The sequence below is a fragment of the Sciurus vulgaris genome (genome assembly GCF_902686455.1).
Source record: "Sciurus vulgaris genome assembly, chromosome: 7".
Classification (NCBI taxonomy): Eukaryota; Metazoa; Chordata; class Mammalia; order Rodentia; family Sciuridae; genus Sciurus; species Sciurus vulgaris.
Genome location: NC_136467.1, coordinates 91,314,571 through 91,333,424, shown reverse-complemented (window position 1 = coordinate 91,333,424; position 18,854 = coordinate 91,314,571). Strand labels below are relative to the sequence as shown.

The 18,854-nt window shown below is 33.7% G+C and overlaps 1 protein-coding gene across 7 annotated transcripts in view; it reads left to right on the top strand.

The window, feature by feature from the left end:
- Positions 1 to 18,854, top strand: part of SMAP1 (small ArfGAP 1) — a 182,131-nt gene that overhangs the window by 39,864 nt on the left and 123,413 nt on the right. For 6 of the 7 annotated variants that reach the window (XM_079146538.1, XM_079146536.1, XM_079146535.1 and 3 more), the window contains exon 2: positions 11,125 to 11,258. Coding sequence is in view for 3 of the 7 variants with exons in the window: in XM_079146539.1 (XP_079002665.1) it covers positions 11,125 to 11,258 (134 nt within the window). In the remaining 4 variants the exon portion in view is untranslated. Of the gene's footprint in view, positions 1 to 11,122; positions 11,259 to 18,854 lie in introns of those variants that run through there. The other variant, XM_079146540.1, reaches the window with a different exon arrangement.

Below are 18,854 nucleotides of genomic sequence, written 5' to 3'. Positions count from 1 at the left end.
ATGACTGAGTAATATTCCTTTGTGTATATATACCACATTTTCTTGGTCCATTCATCTGTTGAAGGGCACCTAGGTTGGTTCCGTAGCTTAGCTGTTGTGAATTGAGCTGCTATAAATGTTGATGTGACTGCATCATTGTAGTATGCTGATTTTAAGTTCTTTGGGTATAAGCCGAGGAGTGGGATAGCTGGGTCAAATGGTGCTTCTATTCCAAGTTTCCTGAGGAATCTCCATACTGCTTTCCACATTGGTTGCACCAATTTGTAGTCCCACCAACAATGTATAAGTATATCATTTTCCTCACATCCTTGCCAACATTTATTGTTACTTATATTCTTGATAATTTCCATTCTGACTAGAGTGAGATTAAATCTCAGTGTAGTTTTAATTTGCATTTCTCTAATTGCTAGTGATATTGAACATTTTTTTATATATTTATTGACCAGTCGTGTTTCTTCTGTGAAGTGTTCGATTCCTTTGCTCATTTATTGATTGGATTATTTGCTTTTTTGGTGTTATGGTTTTTGAGTTCTTTATGTATCTTGGGGATTAATACTGTATCTGAGGTGCAGGTGGCAAAGCAGATCATTCACTTTTTTTTTGGTGCTGGGGATCAAACCCAGGGCCTTGTGCTTACAAGGTGATCACTCTACCAACTGAGCTATCTCCCCAGCCCCAGATCATTCACTTTTATTGCCTAAGCTGGGGGTTGAGGATCCTCTGACAGTTGTATGACATTGTAAATGGAGGGTTTGATATGAGAGCATCTTAGCTTTTCCTGTTCATTTTGATGTAGATGTGACTTTCTCAGAGGGGAATGAACCCTATGTAGATGTTTATTTGTTGCTTATGTGGGGAGAGGGAAAGCCAGGAACCAACCATCTGTTCTGCTGTCTTGCTGATGTTCCTTTCCTAAGATGTTTTCAGATCACAGATACATTTTTAGGATTTTTAGGTGATTTTTGTTTCTGGTTATATCATATATCATTCAAATACAGCCAGGCTTCTTTTTTTTTTTTTTCTTTTTTAAATGACACTTTAAGAACTTGTTCTCATTTTTTCCTGGGTACATTCTCTTAGATGAAATACTTGAGGATTTGAGAGGATAGTATATCAAATTTCAAAAAGTTTATCCTATGTGTCTGTTTTAGTGCTGCGCATTTTGAAAGAGAAAGTCATGTAAATAGTCACTTGCTAATTATCAGAACAGGTTTTATAAAAGCAGTAAAGTAGACTGCTTTATTATTGCTCCCTCCTTTCCACAGTGGAACCAGTGTAAATGATGTAATCTCCTTTTCCAACTTTTAAACATTTAATTTTTCATTGGTAACCAGACATGCATATATGTTTAATGAGGTTAAACTTTATATGATGGGTTAACAAGTCTGAAAAGCACTGTTTGGAACCAGGAGGGAGGGTATTTAGGAGGATACTGCAGTAGTCAAGGACTCTAGGTGGTAGCTGATGCGCTCCTTAACTGAAACAGGCCCAATTAGAATGAGATTAAAGTCATGACTCTGAAGGGGGAAAAAAACAAAATGGTTAGAAAGTTTGCTTGATTAAATAGAGATACTGAAAGAAAAAGAGGAGCAAGAATAACTTCTATTTAAATTAAGAGCATGTGTTGGAGTGGGGAGGGATGCAGTGGAAAGCTTAGCTCTGTCTTAGATATGTTTAATTCAAGGTGTTGCTTTTGTATCTGAGTTATAAGAATCTACTTAGAGATGAGCTGAAGGCTAGAGTTATACCATATTTCTTCAATTATAAGAAGTAAAGAAGCATTTTCTTTTGGTGCCCAACCAGGGATTAAAAAACGTACTTCTTGTTTTTGTTTTTCTCATCTTGAAAAGTGTCTCATAATTAATGTGTACTTTTAATGTGAACTTCTTCCTCAAAAATGATCACTTTTTTTTCCTTTGGTACTGGGGATTGAACACAGGGCCGCTTAACTATTGAACCACATCCCTGCCACCCCCCCCCTTTTTTTTTTAATATATTTTATTTAGAGACAGGGTCTTGCTGAGTTGCTGAGGCTGGCTTTGAACTTAACAATCCTCCTGCCTCAGCCTCCCGAGTTGGTGGGATTACAGGCATGCATCACCATGCCCAGCCCGAAAATGATTACTTTTTATCATCTATTGAATAATTGGTGAACTTGCATGATTAAGGGAATGTAGATTTTTGGAGTAAAAAGATTGTTTCCTGAACTCTTAATAGTAGATTAAGAGAGATACAAAGAAAAGCATTTGTTAGCCCTACAAAAAAGGTTTGTAGTTATAGAAAGCTTTCGCATATGTATTTAGTCTTTTGATATTCATAACGGTTGTTTGAATGTGGAAGATGGTGGTCTTTTATTTTTAGATGAAGAAACTGATGTTAAGAAAATTTATGTGAATATAGGATAATTTTTTCTTCTTTTTTATGATTTTCTTATTGAATGATCATACACAGAATTCTGTTCTCATTTATTCATTTCTATAAGTGCAAGCAAGAGTAAATGAAGGAAGCTGGGTGCGGTGTTGCATGCCTATAATCCCAGCAACTTGGGAGGCTGAGGCAGGAGGATCACAGGTTTCAAGCCATCCTCAGCAACTTAGCAAGGCCCTAAACAACTCAGTGAGACCCTGTCTCTAAATAAAATATAAAAAGGACTGGAGATGTGGCTTAGTGGTTATTAATTGTCCCTGGGTTCAAACCCCAGTACTGAAAAAAAAAAAAAAAAAAGAATAAATGAAGGAAATTAAATTAATACAGTTTTATTTCCCACCCTTTAACTTCTTCAAATGTTAATCACATTTGTTCATTTTCCATTTTTTTATTGGTACATTATAAATATACATGATAGTGTGAGGTTCACTGTTAGCACATTTATTTGTTTTTCATATATATGTATATATCACACATTCTTTTCTCAACTGTTTTAGAATAAGTGATAGCCAAAATATGTCCGTAATCCTAAATATTTATCTTACCTCCTAAAAATAAGGACTTTTCTTAAATAACCTCAGTACAGTTACCCAAATCAGGTAATTAGCATTAATAACATAACTATTATTTTATCCTTAGAGCTACATCAATTACATCTATTGTCCCAACAGCATCAGTGATAAATTCTTTGTCAGATTGACAGATACTAAGGAAGGACAGTGACATGTAAATAAACGTTAGATCAAAATGAGAGCATTTTGTAAACAGTGTGCTTTCTTGAGGAAATGAATGGATATGTGCCTTTTTGGATATATTTATCTCCCTATATATTGCAATTAGACTTTGAATATGGGGGGGAATAGGGAGTAGATTAATTTTTGTTTTGTCATATGACCATTTCCAGTGCCTGATAGAATAGTGGTAGGGGTCTCAAACATTCTTTGGAATTACTTTTTTCATTTAGCATTATCTCTTTCTCTCTTGTTCTTCCATCATATTTACTGAGCTTGTGCTGAGCACTGAATTAAAGTGGTAAAAGCTGGGTATGGTGAAGCCTGCCTGTAGTCCCAGTTACTGAAGTGGCTGAGGTGGGAAGATCACTTGAGCCCATTGTATTCAAGGCCAGACTGGCCAACAGTCAAGAACCCCATCTCAAAAACAACCAAAACCAAACAAAATAAAAAACCCAGTATGTGTATATACTCATTATGCTGGTTTATCCTAGAGACTAAAAACATTTCTGAGTTTTTTTATTTTGTTTGTCATAGTGATATAAAAGTGGCTGTTCATAGACCTTTTTTTTGTTGTTGTTGTTTGTTTTAAACCTCCTTCATATACCTTCAGCATTTCTTAAGGAATACCTCAACTCTGGGAATGTAGCTCAATGGTAGAGCGCTTGTACTTGCCCTAGAATTCATGAAGCCTTGTGGTTTGATCCCCAGCACTGTAAAAGTAAATACAATAGTACACAGAAATTAAAACTCTTTTGAAGCTTATAATGGTTGTGCAGGAATTCTGGTTATAAAATGTTATCCCTGTATGTTTTCATCTTCTGGCGTTACTGATGCTACTTTATAGGAAAATATGAATGTGACACAGATAACCACAGATGATAAGGTCATGACAAAATGTTAGTTTCCTTCTTAGTAGAACTATGCATAATAAAATATATTTAATATTAAGAATAAACTATAGTCGGTTGAAAATGTTTGCTATAAGAAACCATTTGGAACTTTAAAATAACTATTCTTGAAATACTATTTATGGAACTCTTAAACTTTTGTGTTTAATAGAAGATTAAATATCATCTTTCTAAGTGATAGGTGAGTCCATGACTTCTTGGCTGACATTTCTGTGTATCTATAAGAGCTGCACATCATAATCATCCGACAGTCTTCTCAACTTCAACCTACTAGCTCTATTTTTGACCATCATTCTTTCTTTCTGATAAAGTAAAAAACAATTAAAAAGGGAATATATGATATTTCATTTTTACATTTAAAGGAATGCATGTAGATATATAATTTACATGCTATATAGCTCATCTATTTAAGTATATACAGTGATTTTTGGTATATCAACAGAATTTTGCAACCCTTACTTACCACTGTGGAATTTTTAGAACATTTCTATCACTCTACATAGCCCCTCAGGCTTATTTGCAATCACTTCTAATCTGCCTTCTCCACCCCCAGGTTCTTTTGCAGGCTTGCAGTTTATTTGTTTATAATGTGAAAAACACATTTTCATGGATTATTGTTTAGTTCTCCTGGTTGTCTATAAGCCTACCCAATTCATAACATAATTGACAATAAGCAACGAAGGGCAAGCTAATACTTATGGATAGAGAATAAAAAGCCTTGAGAGGGAGAATAAAAGGGTGGTTTGTCCTTGTTTCATGCTTGCTCGCAGACAGTATTTTCATACAGGTAGTTTCTCTTTGAGCCCATTTTATTGCTTTGGTGTGTGTCTCTTTCCTAAGACATCTACTAATGATGCTGCTGGAAGTTACTCTTTAGATCTTAGTTGATTTTGCCCTCCTCTTCTACTCTTTTTTTTCCTTGAGCAAAATTTTCTTATTCTTTGCAGTTTTTCTTTCCTAATGAAACTGGACAAAATCCAGTCTTTATTGTTTCTAATCTTGAATGTTATGGGGAAAGAAATAAAATGAACTAAATAATGTGCAAAAGAATGATACTTATGGAAGGATATGAAGAAGTTATTTGCATTTTTAAATTAATTGCTTCAACAACAAGTGACTTGGCATTTCAAAAACATTAACAAAGTAGAGTAAAACCAATTAGCCAGTGGTAGAAAATTTTGTTTGGGATGCTACCAGAATTACGAGAGAAGGAGGTACAAAGTATTCTCAGTTGCATTTGGAGATCTGCACATGATATGATTTTGGCTCTTTCTCCTCATTACTAGCATTTTTCATTACATTTTGAGCCCAAGTTTCTCAGTCTTTAAAATGGGTGGCAATATTGTGTATCTCCCCTGTTTATTAGAATTAAACCAGGCAGTGTGTTTGGAAATAATTATGGTGTTTTACTATTTAGTAGGAGGGTGATTTCCTTAAAAATTCCTGTCCGAACAGTTTTGATAGCAATAACTTAGATGACTCAAGATCTTAGCTATCGTTTGTAAGCTAGAGGCTATCTAAATTTTTGTAGCTGACATTGTGCCTGGGTCTAGCATACAGAAATCAATAAAATGGAGTTACTATTCTCAAAGAAATCAGTTTCTCAGAAAAGACAGTTAAAATAATTAACTGTAAACCATTATGATAAGTGTTATTTAAAAAGGGTTGTTGAAGGAGTAGAGAAGCTTATGGAAGAACTGAACCTTTTTTTTTTTTTTTTTTTTTTTTTTTTGCGGTGCTGGGGATCAAACCCAGGGCCTTGTGCATGCAAGGCAAGCACTCTACTGACTGAGCTATCTCCCCAGCCCAGAACTAAATCTTAAAAAGGAAATTACTATTAGCAGTTAAAGTCTCATTTCCTCACTGTATTTTCTTTTTATAAAAAAGACTCAAAGGGTGATGCATACTTGTAATCCTAGGGACTCAGGAGGCTGAGGCAGGAGGATTAAAAGTTGAATCCCAGCCTCAGCAATTTAGCGAGGCCCTAAGCAACTTAGCAAGACCCTGTCTCAAAATAAAACATTTTTAAAAGGGGCTGGGAGGTATAGCTCAGTGGTACCACCCCTGGATTCAGACCCCAGTACTGGGGGGAAAATGTCAATGAAGCTTTTCTGCTTCTAAATCCCATCATGGTAAGCAAATTTAAGAGAAGCTTTTTTTAAATTTTCCCCGCTGAAGTGCACAAAATTTCATTTTATTTGCCAAATGGCATGAAAGCTACAAGACACACATATTGAGATCTCAGGAAGATTTCTGTTCATTTTTTTAGATGTATCATATTTTTATATTATTTAGACATATAATGATTTATCATTCAGCAAACCTCATTTTTCCACTTTCTACAAACCTACTTTTCATTTCTGAGTTATTAACTACTTGATACCATACAAATTCAAGTTGTATGTGTGTATCATTACTTAAATCAATGAAAAGGAATATAGTTATAAGATACTTCAGTATTATAATTTTTGACCATACATAATAGCAAAATCTAGACTCTTCAAGATGGGAAGGACTGTTCACTTTACTTAGGGTCTACTTCGTAATTTTGTACCTTGTCCAGACTTTACTTTCTCTTCCTGTACCTGTCTTTTAGTAATTGCTTCAAATACCACTGACTCTACAGGACCTGTGCTAATATTACTGGTTAGCATTCATCCTTTCCTCTTCTGTGTTCCCACATCATTTACTCTTATGTTATAATCATTATCTGACTGACTAGACTTGAAGCTTCTTGAAGGCATAATCTGTGTTTTGCCTTCTTCATTTAGTACCCTGGTTAAAATAAAATTTAATATATGATTGGCGGTTTGAATTAACATTTGGGTTTTATGAGAATATGTTTCATTGTTCTTTAATCCTTCTTTTTAGGATTTTATCTCTGAACTCAAGGAATATTAAGTCTCAGGTGTATTCTATTTGTTCTACCAAATACAATTATAATTCACATTGTATTAGTTACACGATAAGTTTAACCGCTGTTAACAAAATGACTCCTAAAGACTATGGCTTAAACAAGATAGGTTGTTTTTCCTTCATGGTAGTCTGAAGATGAACTATCCAATGTGGATAGAGTATTTCTGTCATCTTCAACATGGGATTTAACATCTGGATCCAAGGTAACAGGTTAGTTTTGTATCATTTTCAAGTAATGAGAATGGGGAAGAGAACAGGAAACAAAGCCCCAATTTGGTTAATGGCAAAATATATCATTTTTGCTTGGTTATGTGGCCATGCTTTGCTGCAGAAGAGGCTTAGAAATATAGTCTTATTGGGAAGCTGTGTTTCTAGGTAATACTCAAAGACCTCTATTACCAAAAGGAAGAGTGGCAAAATTATTAAAGACCACAATTTCTGCCACCAAGTTTTTGGTTTTCTTTCTTTCTTTCTTTTTTTTTTTTTAAACAAAATAGATCGATTGTTCCAGGAATCAAAGACCCTCCAATTTGACTAAGTCATCAGACCTGGCATTATGTAGCCTGTTTCCTTACTATAGGTGATGCAGAAGGCCATATCGAGCTTTCCTAATGAGATATTTTCCATCTACTTTAAGACACAACAACTAACAACAAATGAAAAAACAGAAGGTACCTATTGTGGCATATTAAACGAGACAAGCTGTCATGAGCTGCAGACTTTTATAGGAAAAGAGAATGGAGGATGAAGTTATAAGGAAGAGCTTTAAGAAGAAGATAGTACTTTACTTAGTCCTTGGAGATGGGGTAGAATTTTTATGGTCACAAGCAGAACATTCTAGGCAAGGGAAATGGTGTGAAGGAAAGTGCTGAGACAGACTTAATTGAGTTGTACTCAAGGGAAAACAAGGAGTGTGTTCTTATTGCTCCTTGATTATGTAAATTGGAATTTTGAAAAATAATTTACAAAGAATTAAGATCAAGATGGTTATGAAAACAATACAGAGGAGAATGGAAAATTGTTTTTACAGGTTTGGTGTCATAGACTGAAATGGTAAAGAGTTTAGACTGAAAATAGAATCCCTTTCACTCTGCTTAGTCTTTATGAAGTTACCCATGACCTCTCAATTACTTTAGTTACCACATCCAGATATTCCTTTTTAGCTTCATTCTTCTTGACTTATATGAATTATTTGACATTGTTGAACATCTTTTTTTAAAAAAATTTTCTCCTTTAATTTTGCATTGCTTTTAATTTTCTATCTGAATTAGTTCTCTGCTTTATTTACTCTTTGTACTGACTTTTGGGGTTGAAGAAGATGCTCCAGGTTAGAACTTTAGTCCTGTTCTTAATTGATTGCTGGACATTTTTCATCTCGGTGTATCACTGTCATTTAAACCATTCACCAATTCTGCCGTTTTCTGAATCTTTACATATAACTTTGTTTTAAATTTCAAGTACAGAACTTGCAGACATTTTGTTCTCTACCTTTTCCTTTTTCACTATATTTTCTATCACTAAATCTTCTTAGGTCTTCTGGTGACTCACATTTATTTTCATTCTTAATGCCACCACATTTATAAGTTCATAGGTATATGAAAGTAGATCAGAAAGGACTGTGGTTCTCCCTCATCCATGGTTTCACTTTCTGCAGTTTCAGTTACCCAGAGTCAACTGTAATTTGAAAATATTGAATGGAAAATTTAGAAATGAACAGTTTTATATTACAGACCATTCTGTATGTGATGAAATCTCATGCCATCTCTCTCTGTGTCCTTTCTAGAATGTGATCCATGCTATATATGTTACCTGCCAGTTGGTCACTTAATTGTCATCTACTTTCAGAAACAGTGTTGTGGTATCAGTGCTTGCATTCAAGTAATACATATTTTACATAATAATGGCCCCAAAGCACAGGAGTATTCATACTATCAATTTAGGTAGACCATAGAAAAGCTGTAGATTGTTTCCTTTAAATATCATCACAAAGAGAAGTGTTAGTACAGTACAGTAAGATATTGTGAGAGAACACATTTCCATAATTTTTATTATAGTATTTGTTATAATTGTTCTATTTTATTAGTCATTCTTGTTAATCTCTTACTGTGCCTGATTTATGAATTAAACATTATCATAGGTATATAGAAGAAAACCTTAGTATTTGTGTGGTTGGGTTTTATGTGCAGTTTCAGGCATAGATAAGGTGATGTACACTGAAAACTTGAAAATGAAACTGTCAACAGTAATCTAGACCCTTGCTATACAAAAATATGGTCTGTGGATGGCAGCATAAGCGTAACTGGAAATTTAACTTCAGGTGCCACTCCAGGTACTGCAGAATTAGAGTCTGCATTTTCATAATATCCCCGGGTGATGGCGTATGCACAGTGGAGTTTGAGAGCCAACTTGTGTTTCTTTAACTTTTCTTAGTTTGAGACTTAAGTACTAATTCTCAGCAGCTATTTATTTTTAACTGTTCACCTTAGATTTCTAGGTAAGCTTTAAAACACAAGATAATTGTGTTACAAAATGTTTAGTTAGAAATGATTAGACAAAGTGAAAAGTAATTGGAGGTGTAACTGTATCTAGAATAATCATAGAAGTCTCAAGTGTATGTTTGTCAGTTTGTAGATGTCATTTCTCAAATTTAAAAGCAGGGTAGTTGGGAAAAATTGTATATACCTAATGTACTTCCTATGTAATTAAGGAGTTGAGAGAGACATGTGTTTAGTTTTTCTGTCTTGTAATTACCAGCTTTAATGTTTTTGTAGAGTAAATTTCAAGTTCTCATTAAAAGTATGGACTGGGGGTTTAGGAGGAGCACTTGCCTAGCATGCTACAAGTCCTTGGTTTAATCCTTAGCACTGGGAGAAAAAACAAAAAAGTGTACTTAAAATAGAAACGTATAATTTTTTTTTAAAAGTTGATTTTTATTGATTTATTTCAGTCAAATAATTTATAGAAACCAGGTATATGCTTCTGAATATATGATATTTATTTGTATGCTAGTTTTTCTGCAATATTTTCAGCATTTTTTGACCATGACCAAAGAAGTAACATTTTACAGCATACCTCAGTACCTATATGCATATTGTGTGTTACAGAAATAAAAGTTTGAATTCTTACCACTGGCTCTGAAAGTTTAGAATAATCAATGCTCTCCAAGCCCATGTGCACTTTTCCCTGCTCACACACTCTTTTTTCACCACCACTTGCCCACCTGTTTTATGATATTTATAAGTACCTTTAGTTAATATGCATTATGCTATTATTTTACAAGTTTTCTCACTTCATCTGTGTATCTCAGTGTTCAATTTGATATTTATTCATGTGAATATAAGACTTTTTGAGGCAGTTCTTGTTTTCATTGTTGCATGCAGTACTAATATATTTAATATTTAATACTAATATATTTGGTTTTCTTTCCTAATTGATGTTTAATTTATTTTATTTGATATAATTCTTTCAATATTTGACATAGTACTTTTAAAAAAATTGGTCCATTATAGTTATACATAATATTGGGATTTATTTTTATATTTTGTTTGTTTTTGTTGTAATGGAGGTTGAACCCAGGGCTTTACTAGTGCTCTACCAGTGAGCTATATTTCCAGCCCTATGTTTTTTTTTTTTTAAATGGGTTATACCAGCTTCTTGGGAGGCTGAGACAGGAGGGTTGGGAGGTTCAGGCATCATATCCGGAACGCATTTGCAAAAAAAAAAAAAAGAAGTCTTAAAACATTTTTATTTGTTAGTATTTTAAGTAGTATCTTACATATTTAAAGAAGAACTTACTTTTTACTGGGCAACATTACTACTGGTTCAAATATGCTCAGTGAAAAACTTTACATAGATGAGTTTTAAAATCTTGGATTTAGGAGAAGTTTCCAGAAAGCGAAGTTAGTAAAATGATCAAGGTTCTGGAAGGTTTATTTATAACCTTTAGTGCAGCCAAGTCACAGGTCATTTTAACAAGCTGCTGCCAGTATGATTTGAAAATTTGACCATATGATATTGGAAGCTTCTTTTATAATGGTGTGAAAACCAGAATGCTTCAAATTCTAATATGCTTTTGTGATTTTTTTTTTTTAATTTTAGTTTTTAATACTTACTTTTCTTTGTTTCTTTTTCTTAATTAGGTCCTCGATGGGCTTCCTGGAATATTGGTGTGTTTATTTGCATAAGATGTGCTGGAATTCATAGAAATCTTGGGGTTCATATATCCAGGGTCAAGTCTGTCAACCTAGACCAATGGACACCAGAACAGATACAGGTAAACATTACCTTTACAAGAAATTTTTAAAAATATTTAAAATGATTTAAAAATATCTAACCCTTCTTGCATCTTAGGATTAATATTGAAAAGAAATATACTGAAGTGGTGTATGCTAAATATAAAATGTGAATGCTATTTGACTTGTTAATTCACAGATATTTATTTTCTTTTTGGGTCTATAATAAAGTCAGTTTTAAACTTTTATCTAAAATACTGACTTCAAAGTATTTAACTATTTTTTGTTGTGTTAATTTGCCATTGTAATTCCATAGTTTATTTTCCTGTCAGTAGAGGGAGCCTGCGTAAAGGTAAGGAAAAAATTATCTCTGACCTGAAAATTCACTTGAAGAATTTCCTTTCTATACAGAGAGGTACCAGGAATGAAACTCAGGGGTACTCCGCCACTGAGCCACATCCCCATCCCTATTTTGTATTTTGTTTAGAGACGGAGTCTCACTGAGTTGCTTAGCACCTTGTTTTTTGCTGAGGCTCGCTGTGAACTCATGATCCTCCTGCCTTATCCTCTGGAGCCGCTGGAATTATAGGCGTGTACCACCCCTGCAGCCCAAAGAGATATTCTTGTTACTCAGTCAGGGTCTAATACCTGGGAGCTAGTTTGGTGATCGAATGTTCTTATGACCAGTTTAGGCTTGTTTAGAGTGGTTTAGCTTTATTAGAGATAAATTTGTAATTTCAAGAGTTTACCGTTTTTGAAGTGTAGCAGTCTTAAATCCTCAAAATCTTATTTTCTAATCCTTATGGTTGGCTACAGATGTAAAAATGATTTCTTTTACTGGTCTTACTTTTTAATTTTCTGTGAAATTGCAGTATTTCTTATTCCCTTTTGAAATTGCTTTTAGTCAGTGTAAAGTGCTAAATGGATAAATAGGCAGTCATCCCTTGGTGTCCACAAATTAGTTCCAGATAGTAGGATCCATGGATGCTTAAGTGCCTTTTAGAAAATGGTGTAGTATTTGCATATAACCTATGCACATTCTTTCTTTCATATACTTTAAATTATCCCTAGATTACCTGTAATATAAAATATGGTGTAAATGCTATGCAGATGGTCTTTATACCATATTACTTAGGGAATAATGACCAAAGAAAAAAGTCTGTGCATGTTCAGTACAGTGAAGTCTTTTCCCCTAATATATTTGATCTGTGGTTGGTTGAATCTACAGATGCATAAACTAAAGATATGGAATGCCACCTTTATGTAGTTCGACCTCAGTAATATGCATACATACCTCAGACTCAATAAAAGCAAAAGTTTGCATAGATGGGGTAAGGTAAGGGTAAAAGGAATAGAATAGAGATCTTCCAGCTATAAAGTCAAGCATAATTTATTTAGTTCTGTCTTAAATTAGTTCCTGAGCTTTTTGCTAGTGAAGGTATAAAAGGAAATATGATCTTTTATGTATTTTCAAGATCCTTGAGGAGAAAACATATTAGTTACATCAAAGAAGTAGAGCTTTTTGAACATTTCGTATAAAGCCCTGTTCTTCATATCTGTGTAGCAAATGTGGTAACAGATGTTACAATGTTGTTTCTTGTCTTTTTCAAGAAAATGTGAGGTGTAGTTTGAAAATGTAACTTGATGTTTGTAACGGGTTATAGAGATATAAAACATTGAAGACAAAAGTGTATAGCCCTTTTAATAGTTCATTTTAAACCAAGGACAAGACATGGAATCCCTGAACGATTCAGTTCTCTGAAAATACTATTTTTCTCAATTAGGCTGTTGGGAGGAGTTGAATAACAGATGATTGGAAGTGGGCAGGTTCGTAGCTTAGAACAGAAATTTCCTATCAGAGGGCTGCAGTTCACTGACTGTGAAATAGATGAGGTACATGGCAAGATATTGAATTATTAAAAATGTAAGAATTCAGGCCTGTGGATCTAGAGTGATAGAGCACTTGCTTAACATGTGCAAGGCCCTGGGTTGAACCCCCCAATCCTCCCGCTCCCTTACAGGTAAGGATCTTAACTACAAGTATTTGTTAATATATAGCACTTGAAATTGTATTTGAACATTGTTTGGTCCAGCTTATCTACTTCCTGAAATAACAATTATTTTGAAATGCTAGACTTTCATTAGTGCTTGTTACCAGAGGATGAGTGACTGGCTTTATAGTCCATGGAACTCCTTTTCCAGGTGTGCCATGATGAGAGCTAAGGTTAGGATGTACTTAGAAATCTTTTTTTTCCTTTTGGTACCAAAGACTGAACCCATGGTTTCTTTGCCACTGATTTATATCCCAAGCCCTTTTAATTTTTTGAGACAGGGTCTCACTAAGTTGCTTAGGGCCTCACTAAATTGTTGGTGGCTCACCTTGAACCTCTGATCCTCTGTCCTTCAATATCCTGAGTCACTGAGATTACAGGTGTGTGCAGCCATGCCTGAGAGGATATACTTAGAAATCAAATGATAAACAATAAAACTTTATATTTAAAACTAAATCTTGTAGACGGCTGAACCATCCAGTATTTTTATGGTGGGTCTTGTGAGTTTTTGCAAGCAAAGCCAGAGTTGTTATTTAAAAATTATTCTGAGACTGCAAAATATAAATAAGTAATTGTTGAAGATCCCAGGTTTCAAAACTAAGGCACAATCTTTATTTCACCCTTGAGTATTTCAAGACAACTGATTCTTGAGAGGTAGTCGAACAAAGCAATTAAGAAGGTTATCTCTAATTTCGAACTATCAGACCTGTGTTATCTCCACAGAATACCTGACCTTAGGGTACTTAGATTCTTCATTTGTAAAATAAAAATGAAAATAGTACCTACCTTATAAATTTCTAGAAGAATCATATAAGGTAATGCAGGTGAAGCATTTTAGGTTAATACCCGGCAAACAACTACTTCTTCTTCTGTTTTGTTTTTATACTAGAGAATGAACCCAGGCCTTTTTGTTTTTAATTTTGAAGGTCTTGCTAAGTTGCCCAGGCTGACCTCCAACTTGTTATCCTCCTGCCTCAGCCTCCTGAGTAACAGGGATTTTAGATGTGTACCACCAAGCCTGGTTTACCTTACACACGTCATTCAGTAAATGTTAGCTCGTTCGTTAGTAGTAGTTTTAGTCCATTTGTTTTTTATATAAAACCCTCAGTATTACTGCCTTAAATCTTTCTGACTTAAAGCAGTTTAGCTTCCTAGTAATCTACTGTAAATGTACTATTCAGCAAATAAATTTATTATTTGAGTATAAATGAATTTCTTTTTGAGAATATTTACCAAAAATAATTATTTCATTTTTAATACCGATAGATGGTAAGGTATTTTGAGATGAGTAGTTAGATCATTGCTTCTGCTGTTTATTGAAGTTGTTTTATAAATCAGATCTAAGCATTATCTCATTTCTTGTAGTAGGCTTGTTCCATATAATCCAACACTATTTCTACCTATTACTTTTTAAAAAACTCTTTAAGTATTGTTTACAGAGAACAATTTATGGTTCTCAGTTTATGAGTCTCAGCAAATGTCTATACTCTGTCACCAACATCCCAAGGAAGAAATAGCATTTCCATCACCTTAGAAAGTTCTCTTATGCCAAATTCTAGTTAATTCCCCCAAAGACAAGTGCTATATTAATTTCTGTCCCTTTGGATTAGTTTTGCTATGTATCGAAATGTCTCTTTTGGAGGCTGTCCCTATTTATTCAAAGTCATCATTCAGATTTAGGAAAGTGATAATTAAAATATGATTTAGTGTTCCATGTTCCCATGTATAAAAAGTCTTTGATATAAGAAATGGGTGATAATTTATTTATAGAGGAGAAATACTTTTTATTGAACTTAGTTCTACTCTATCTTCCCCAACACTTCATTATAATCATGTTTATAATTTTCAAAGATGATGCTTAGTTTTGGTTAATTCTATTTTTTTCAAAAATCTTTTTTTAGCTAAATGTGGAAACAAGATTTAATTTTTGCCGCCTGTCAAGCTATTAAATAAAAATGTTCTTTTTGAGAGGAGAGTTTGTGTGATTTTTATAAAATCTACTTACAAAATTTTGCCTTGTATTTATCAACTGGCATATTTATATATCTTGTCTTTATCAGTTATTTATATAGGTGTTGTGTGTCTTTTTTCCATTTTTTGGACATCTATCATATCTGTTACTGTTTTAGAATTACTATATGCTTTTTTTAAAGAGAAGAGTTTACCAAAACTTATTTTTATTAGCAGAGAAATACTCACTTTTTAAAATTGTAATTTTTTTTTTTATTATTCACCTTTAAAAATTGTAAAATTCTTTCTTTTAATGTGGTTCATGTTTAGAATAAATATTTTGATCTTGGATTTATTGTCACATACTTCTTAAATTTTTAGAAAGGACCAAATTTTTTATATTTTTCTAAACATTGTATTTTTTATCTTTTATAATGACTCACTAACTGTTAATCTTGAGTATAACTTAAGAATTCTTCATTATTCATTTTAATCTTCTCATTACTTGTATTGAAGGGGTTAAAACTGAAGGATCCCTTACCCTTATTATAGAAGAATGTTAGTTTTTTTCTGGAACTGGGGGTCAAACTAGGGCTTTGCAAATTCAAGGTAGATGCTTTGCCACTGAGCTACATCCCAGCCCAAGAATGGCACTTTTTAAGTTTTTTACCTCACTTGAAAATCTGTGGGACTGAATAAAACACTGTACTGAAATTTTATCCATATTAGAAAATATATTCCATACATTGGGCATTTATCCTAATAACCTCTGGACTCTTTTAATATGTCATATGTCTCTGTTTTATTAAACTTACTTTGTAGCCTCTTTGGTTACTATTCACTAGTGTCATTTGTGATATGATACTTAGGAATTTCCGGGAAGCACGAGGCTTTCACAATTAACATTCCTTTATTTATAAATTGTATCTTGGGGAACTTTAAATTTGAGATTGCTGTTTCCACAATACAACTTATCCTTATAGAACTTGGTTTTATTGTTTTGTAGACTTGCCTACTCCCTCTGTTCATATCTTTACCATTTTTACTTTAGCTTTATTGTAGTGTGCTTCATATTACTGTAACCAGAAAGACTTGACAAGAACAACTTAGAGGAGGAAAAGTTTATTTTGCCTCATAATTCAGAGTCGGTTGACTCCTTTGCTTTGGGCCCAAGACGAGGTAGAACATCATGGTGGAAGGGCATGGCAGAGGAAAATAGCTCAGGGCATGACAGCCAAGAAGCAGAGATGGATCCTACCTTCCAGGGATAAAATACGAATCCTGAAGGCACACCCCTGGTTACCTACTTTCTCTAGCTTCACCCTGCCTACAGTTTCCAGTTAATCATTTTCAAATGGATTAATTATTCTCATAATCTAATCAGTTCACCTCTGAATATTCTTACATTGTCTTACATGAGCTTTTGGGGAACATCTCATACCCAAACTATAACAAACTTTAAAGCTATTTTTGACTGGAAAGAAAGCATATTTAAACCTGGCTTTTTTTTTTAAAACCACCTTGTTCATCATGATAGTAAGAGAATAGAAGCTTTCCTTCCTCTCATTTTCTGTTTACCCAACTTCTGAATGTTTCTGCTTTGATTTCCAACTTTTTGTTTTCTTTATTTAGGGGCAGAATTTGAGGAGAGTTAGTGGTTACTTTTTTTTTTTTTTTTTTTTTTTGCCATTCTCTTCATTCTCAGGTTTCCTTCTTTATTTTCTACCTACTTTAAAAACATATATGTGTATATATGTGTATGTGTGTGTGTCTGTGTGTTTATTATCATGTTTCTTCACTTTGAGACATATTAAAACTTTTTCTTCTTTGAAATGTACTTCCACATTGCTTTCTTCAGGCAAAAAGTGTTTCTCGAATACTGTCTTTTTTCCCAGGATACAGCTCATGATGCGATATAGTCATGAATTTATTTGTTTGCTTGTTCAGTCAGTAAGCATTGAATACTTGTGATGTGTCTGCCACTACCTTTTAAGGACAAGTTCTTATTTTTCTTTATAGTTGAATTTTTTTTCTTTTTTGGTATGGGGAACTGAACCCAGAGGCACTTTACAACTGAGCCATGTCCCCAGCCCTTTTTGTTTTCTTTTGAGACAAGGTCTTACTAAGTTACTTAGACGTTACTAAGTTGCTGAGACTAGCCTTGAACTTGTGACCCTCCTGCCTCAGCAGGCATGTGCTACTTGAGCCAGGTCTTTACCTGCTATTTCATTTCTTTACCTTTTAGCTCTACTAACTCCTTTCTTTTCTGCTGACTTTACACTCCCAAAGAACTCTAGGGCCAAATCCAACTCCCTGTCCTCTTCTTCCTTGATCTTTGCACTACACTTGATGTTAACTACTGTTTCTTAAAGTTTTCTTTTTCATTGTAAAGGAAGCTAAAATTACTAGTTCATATTTTCTGTTTTGTTTCTTTAGTCTATGTGGTTTTACTGTGTTTTCTGCCTTTCTCTCTTACCTGTAGATTTTCTACAGTTTTGTCTTCGCCACTGTTGTTCTTTTGTCTTTCTCCATAGTAAAACTCATTAAACTTTCAAGATTTAGTGTTTTTCTGAACACATGGTTCTTTCTTTGCAGTAGTGACTTCCAGTAAGAATGGTTTACAGTTTTTTTTTCAGAGTGTGTATTAGAGACCTTTATTATTGTTCATGGATTTGTCATTTTTTTCTTTCCCATTTTATTGGTGCATTATAATTACACATGATAGGATTCATTGTCACATACTTGTGTATGCACTCAGTATAGTAGTATAATTTGGTTGATTTCATTTCCCAGTATCTCCCCTTTCCTCTCCTCCTTTTCCCTCCTGCTGCCCTTCCTGTATTCTACTGGTGTCCCTTCTATTTTCATGAGTGCCCCCTTTTTTATTTATTTTTTCCCTAGATTCTACATACCAGAGAAATCATATGACCCTTGACTTTCTGAGTTTGGCTTATTTTGCTTAGCATGATGTTCTCCAGTTCTCTCCATTTACCAGCAAATGACATAATTTCATTTTTTATGGCTGAGTAAAACTCCATTGTGTTTGTATGCTATATTTCTTTATCTATTCATCTGTTGATGTTTTCCTAAGCTGGTTCCATAATTTGGCTATTATTAATTGTTCTGCTATAAATGTGTATATGTATGTATCACTATTTTATGCTAATTCTTTAGGCTAAATACTGAGGAATAATGTAACTGGGTCATGATATTTCCATTTTTAGTCTTTTGAGGAATTTTCATAGTGATTTCCTTAGTGGTTGTAGTAATTTATAAGAAATATAATATAATATAATATAATATTTCTTTTTCTCCATATACTTGCCAGCATTTATTATTATTTTCATTCTTATAACAGACATTCTAAGAGGAGATGAAATCTCAGTGTAATTTTATTTTTATCTCCTTGTTGCTAAAGGTGTTGAACGTTTTTTCATGTATTTCTTTGTCATTTTTGTACTACTTCTTTTGAGTGTCTTTAGTTCATTTGCCCATTTGATTGCATTGGTTTTTTTTTTTTTTTTTTGGATGCTAAGTTTTTTGATGTTTTAATTATGTACTCTGGATATGAATCCTCTGTTAGAGAGTAGCTGGCAGAGTTTTTTTCTCCCATCGTGTATCTTCCCTTTACATGCT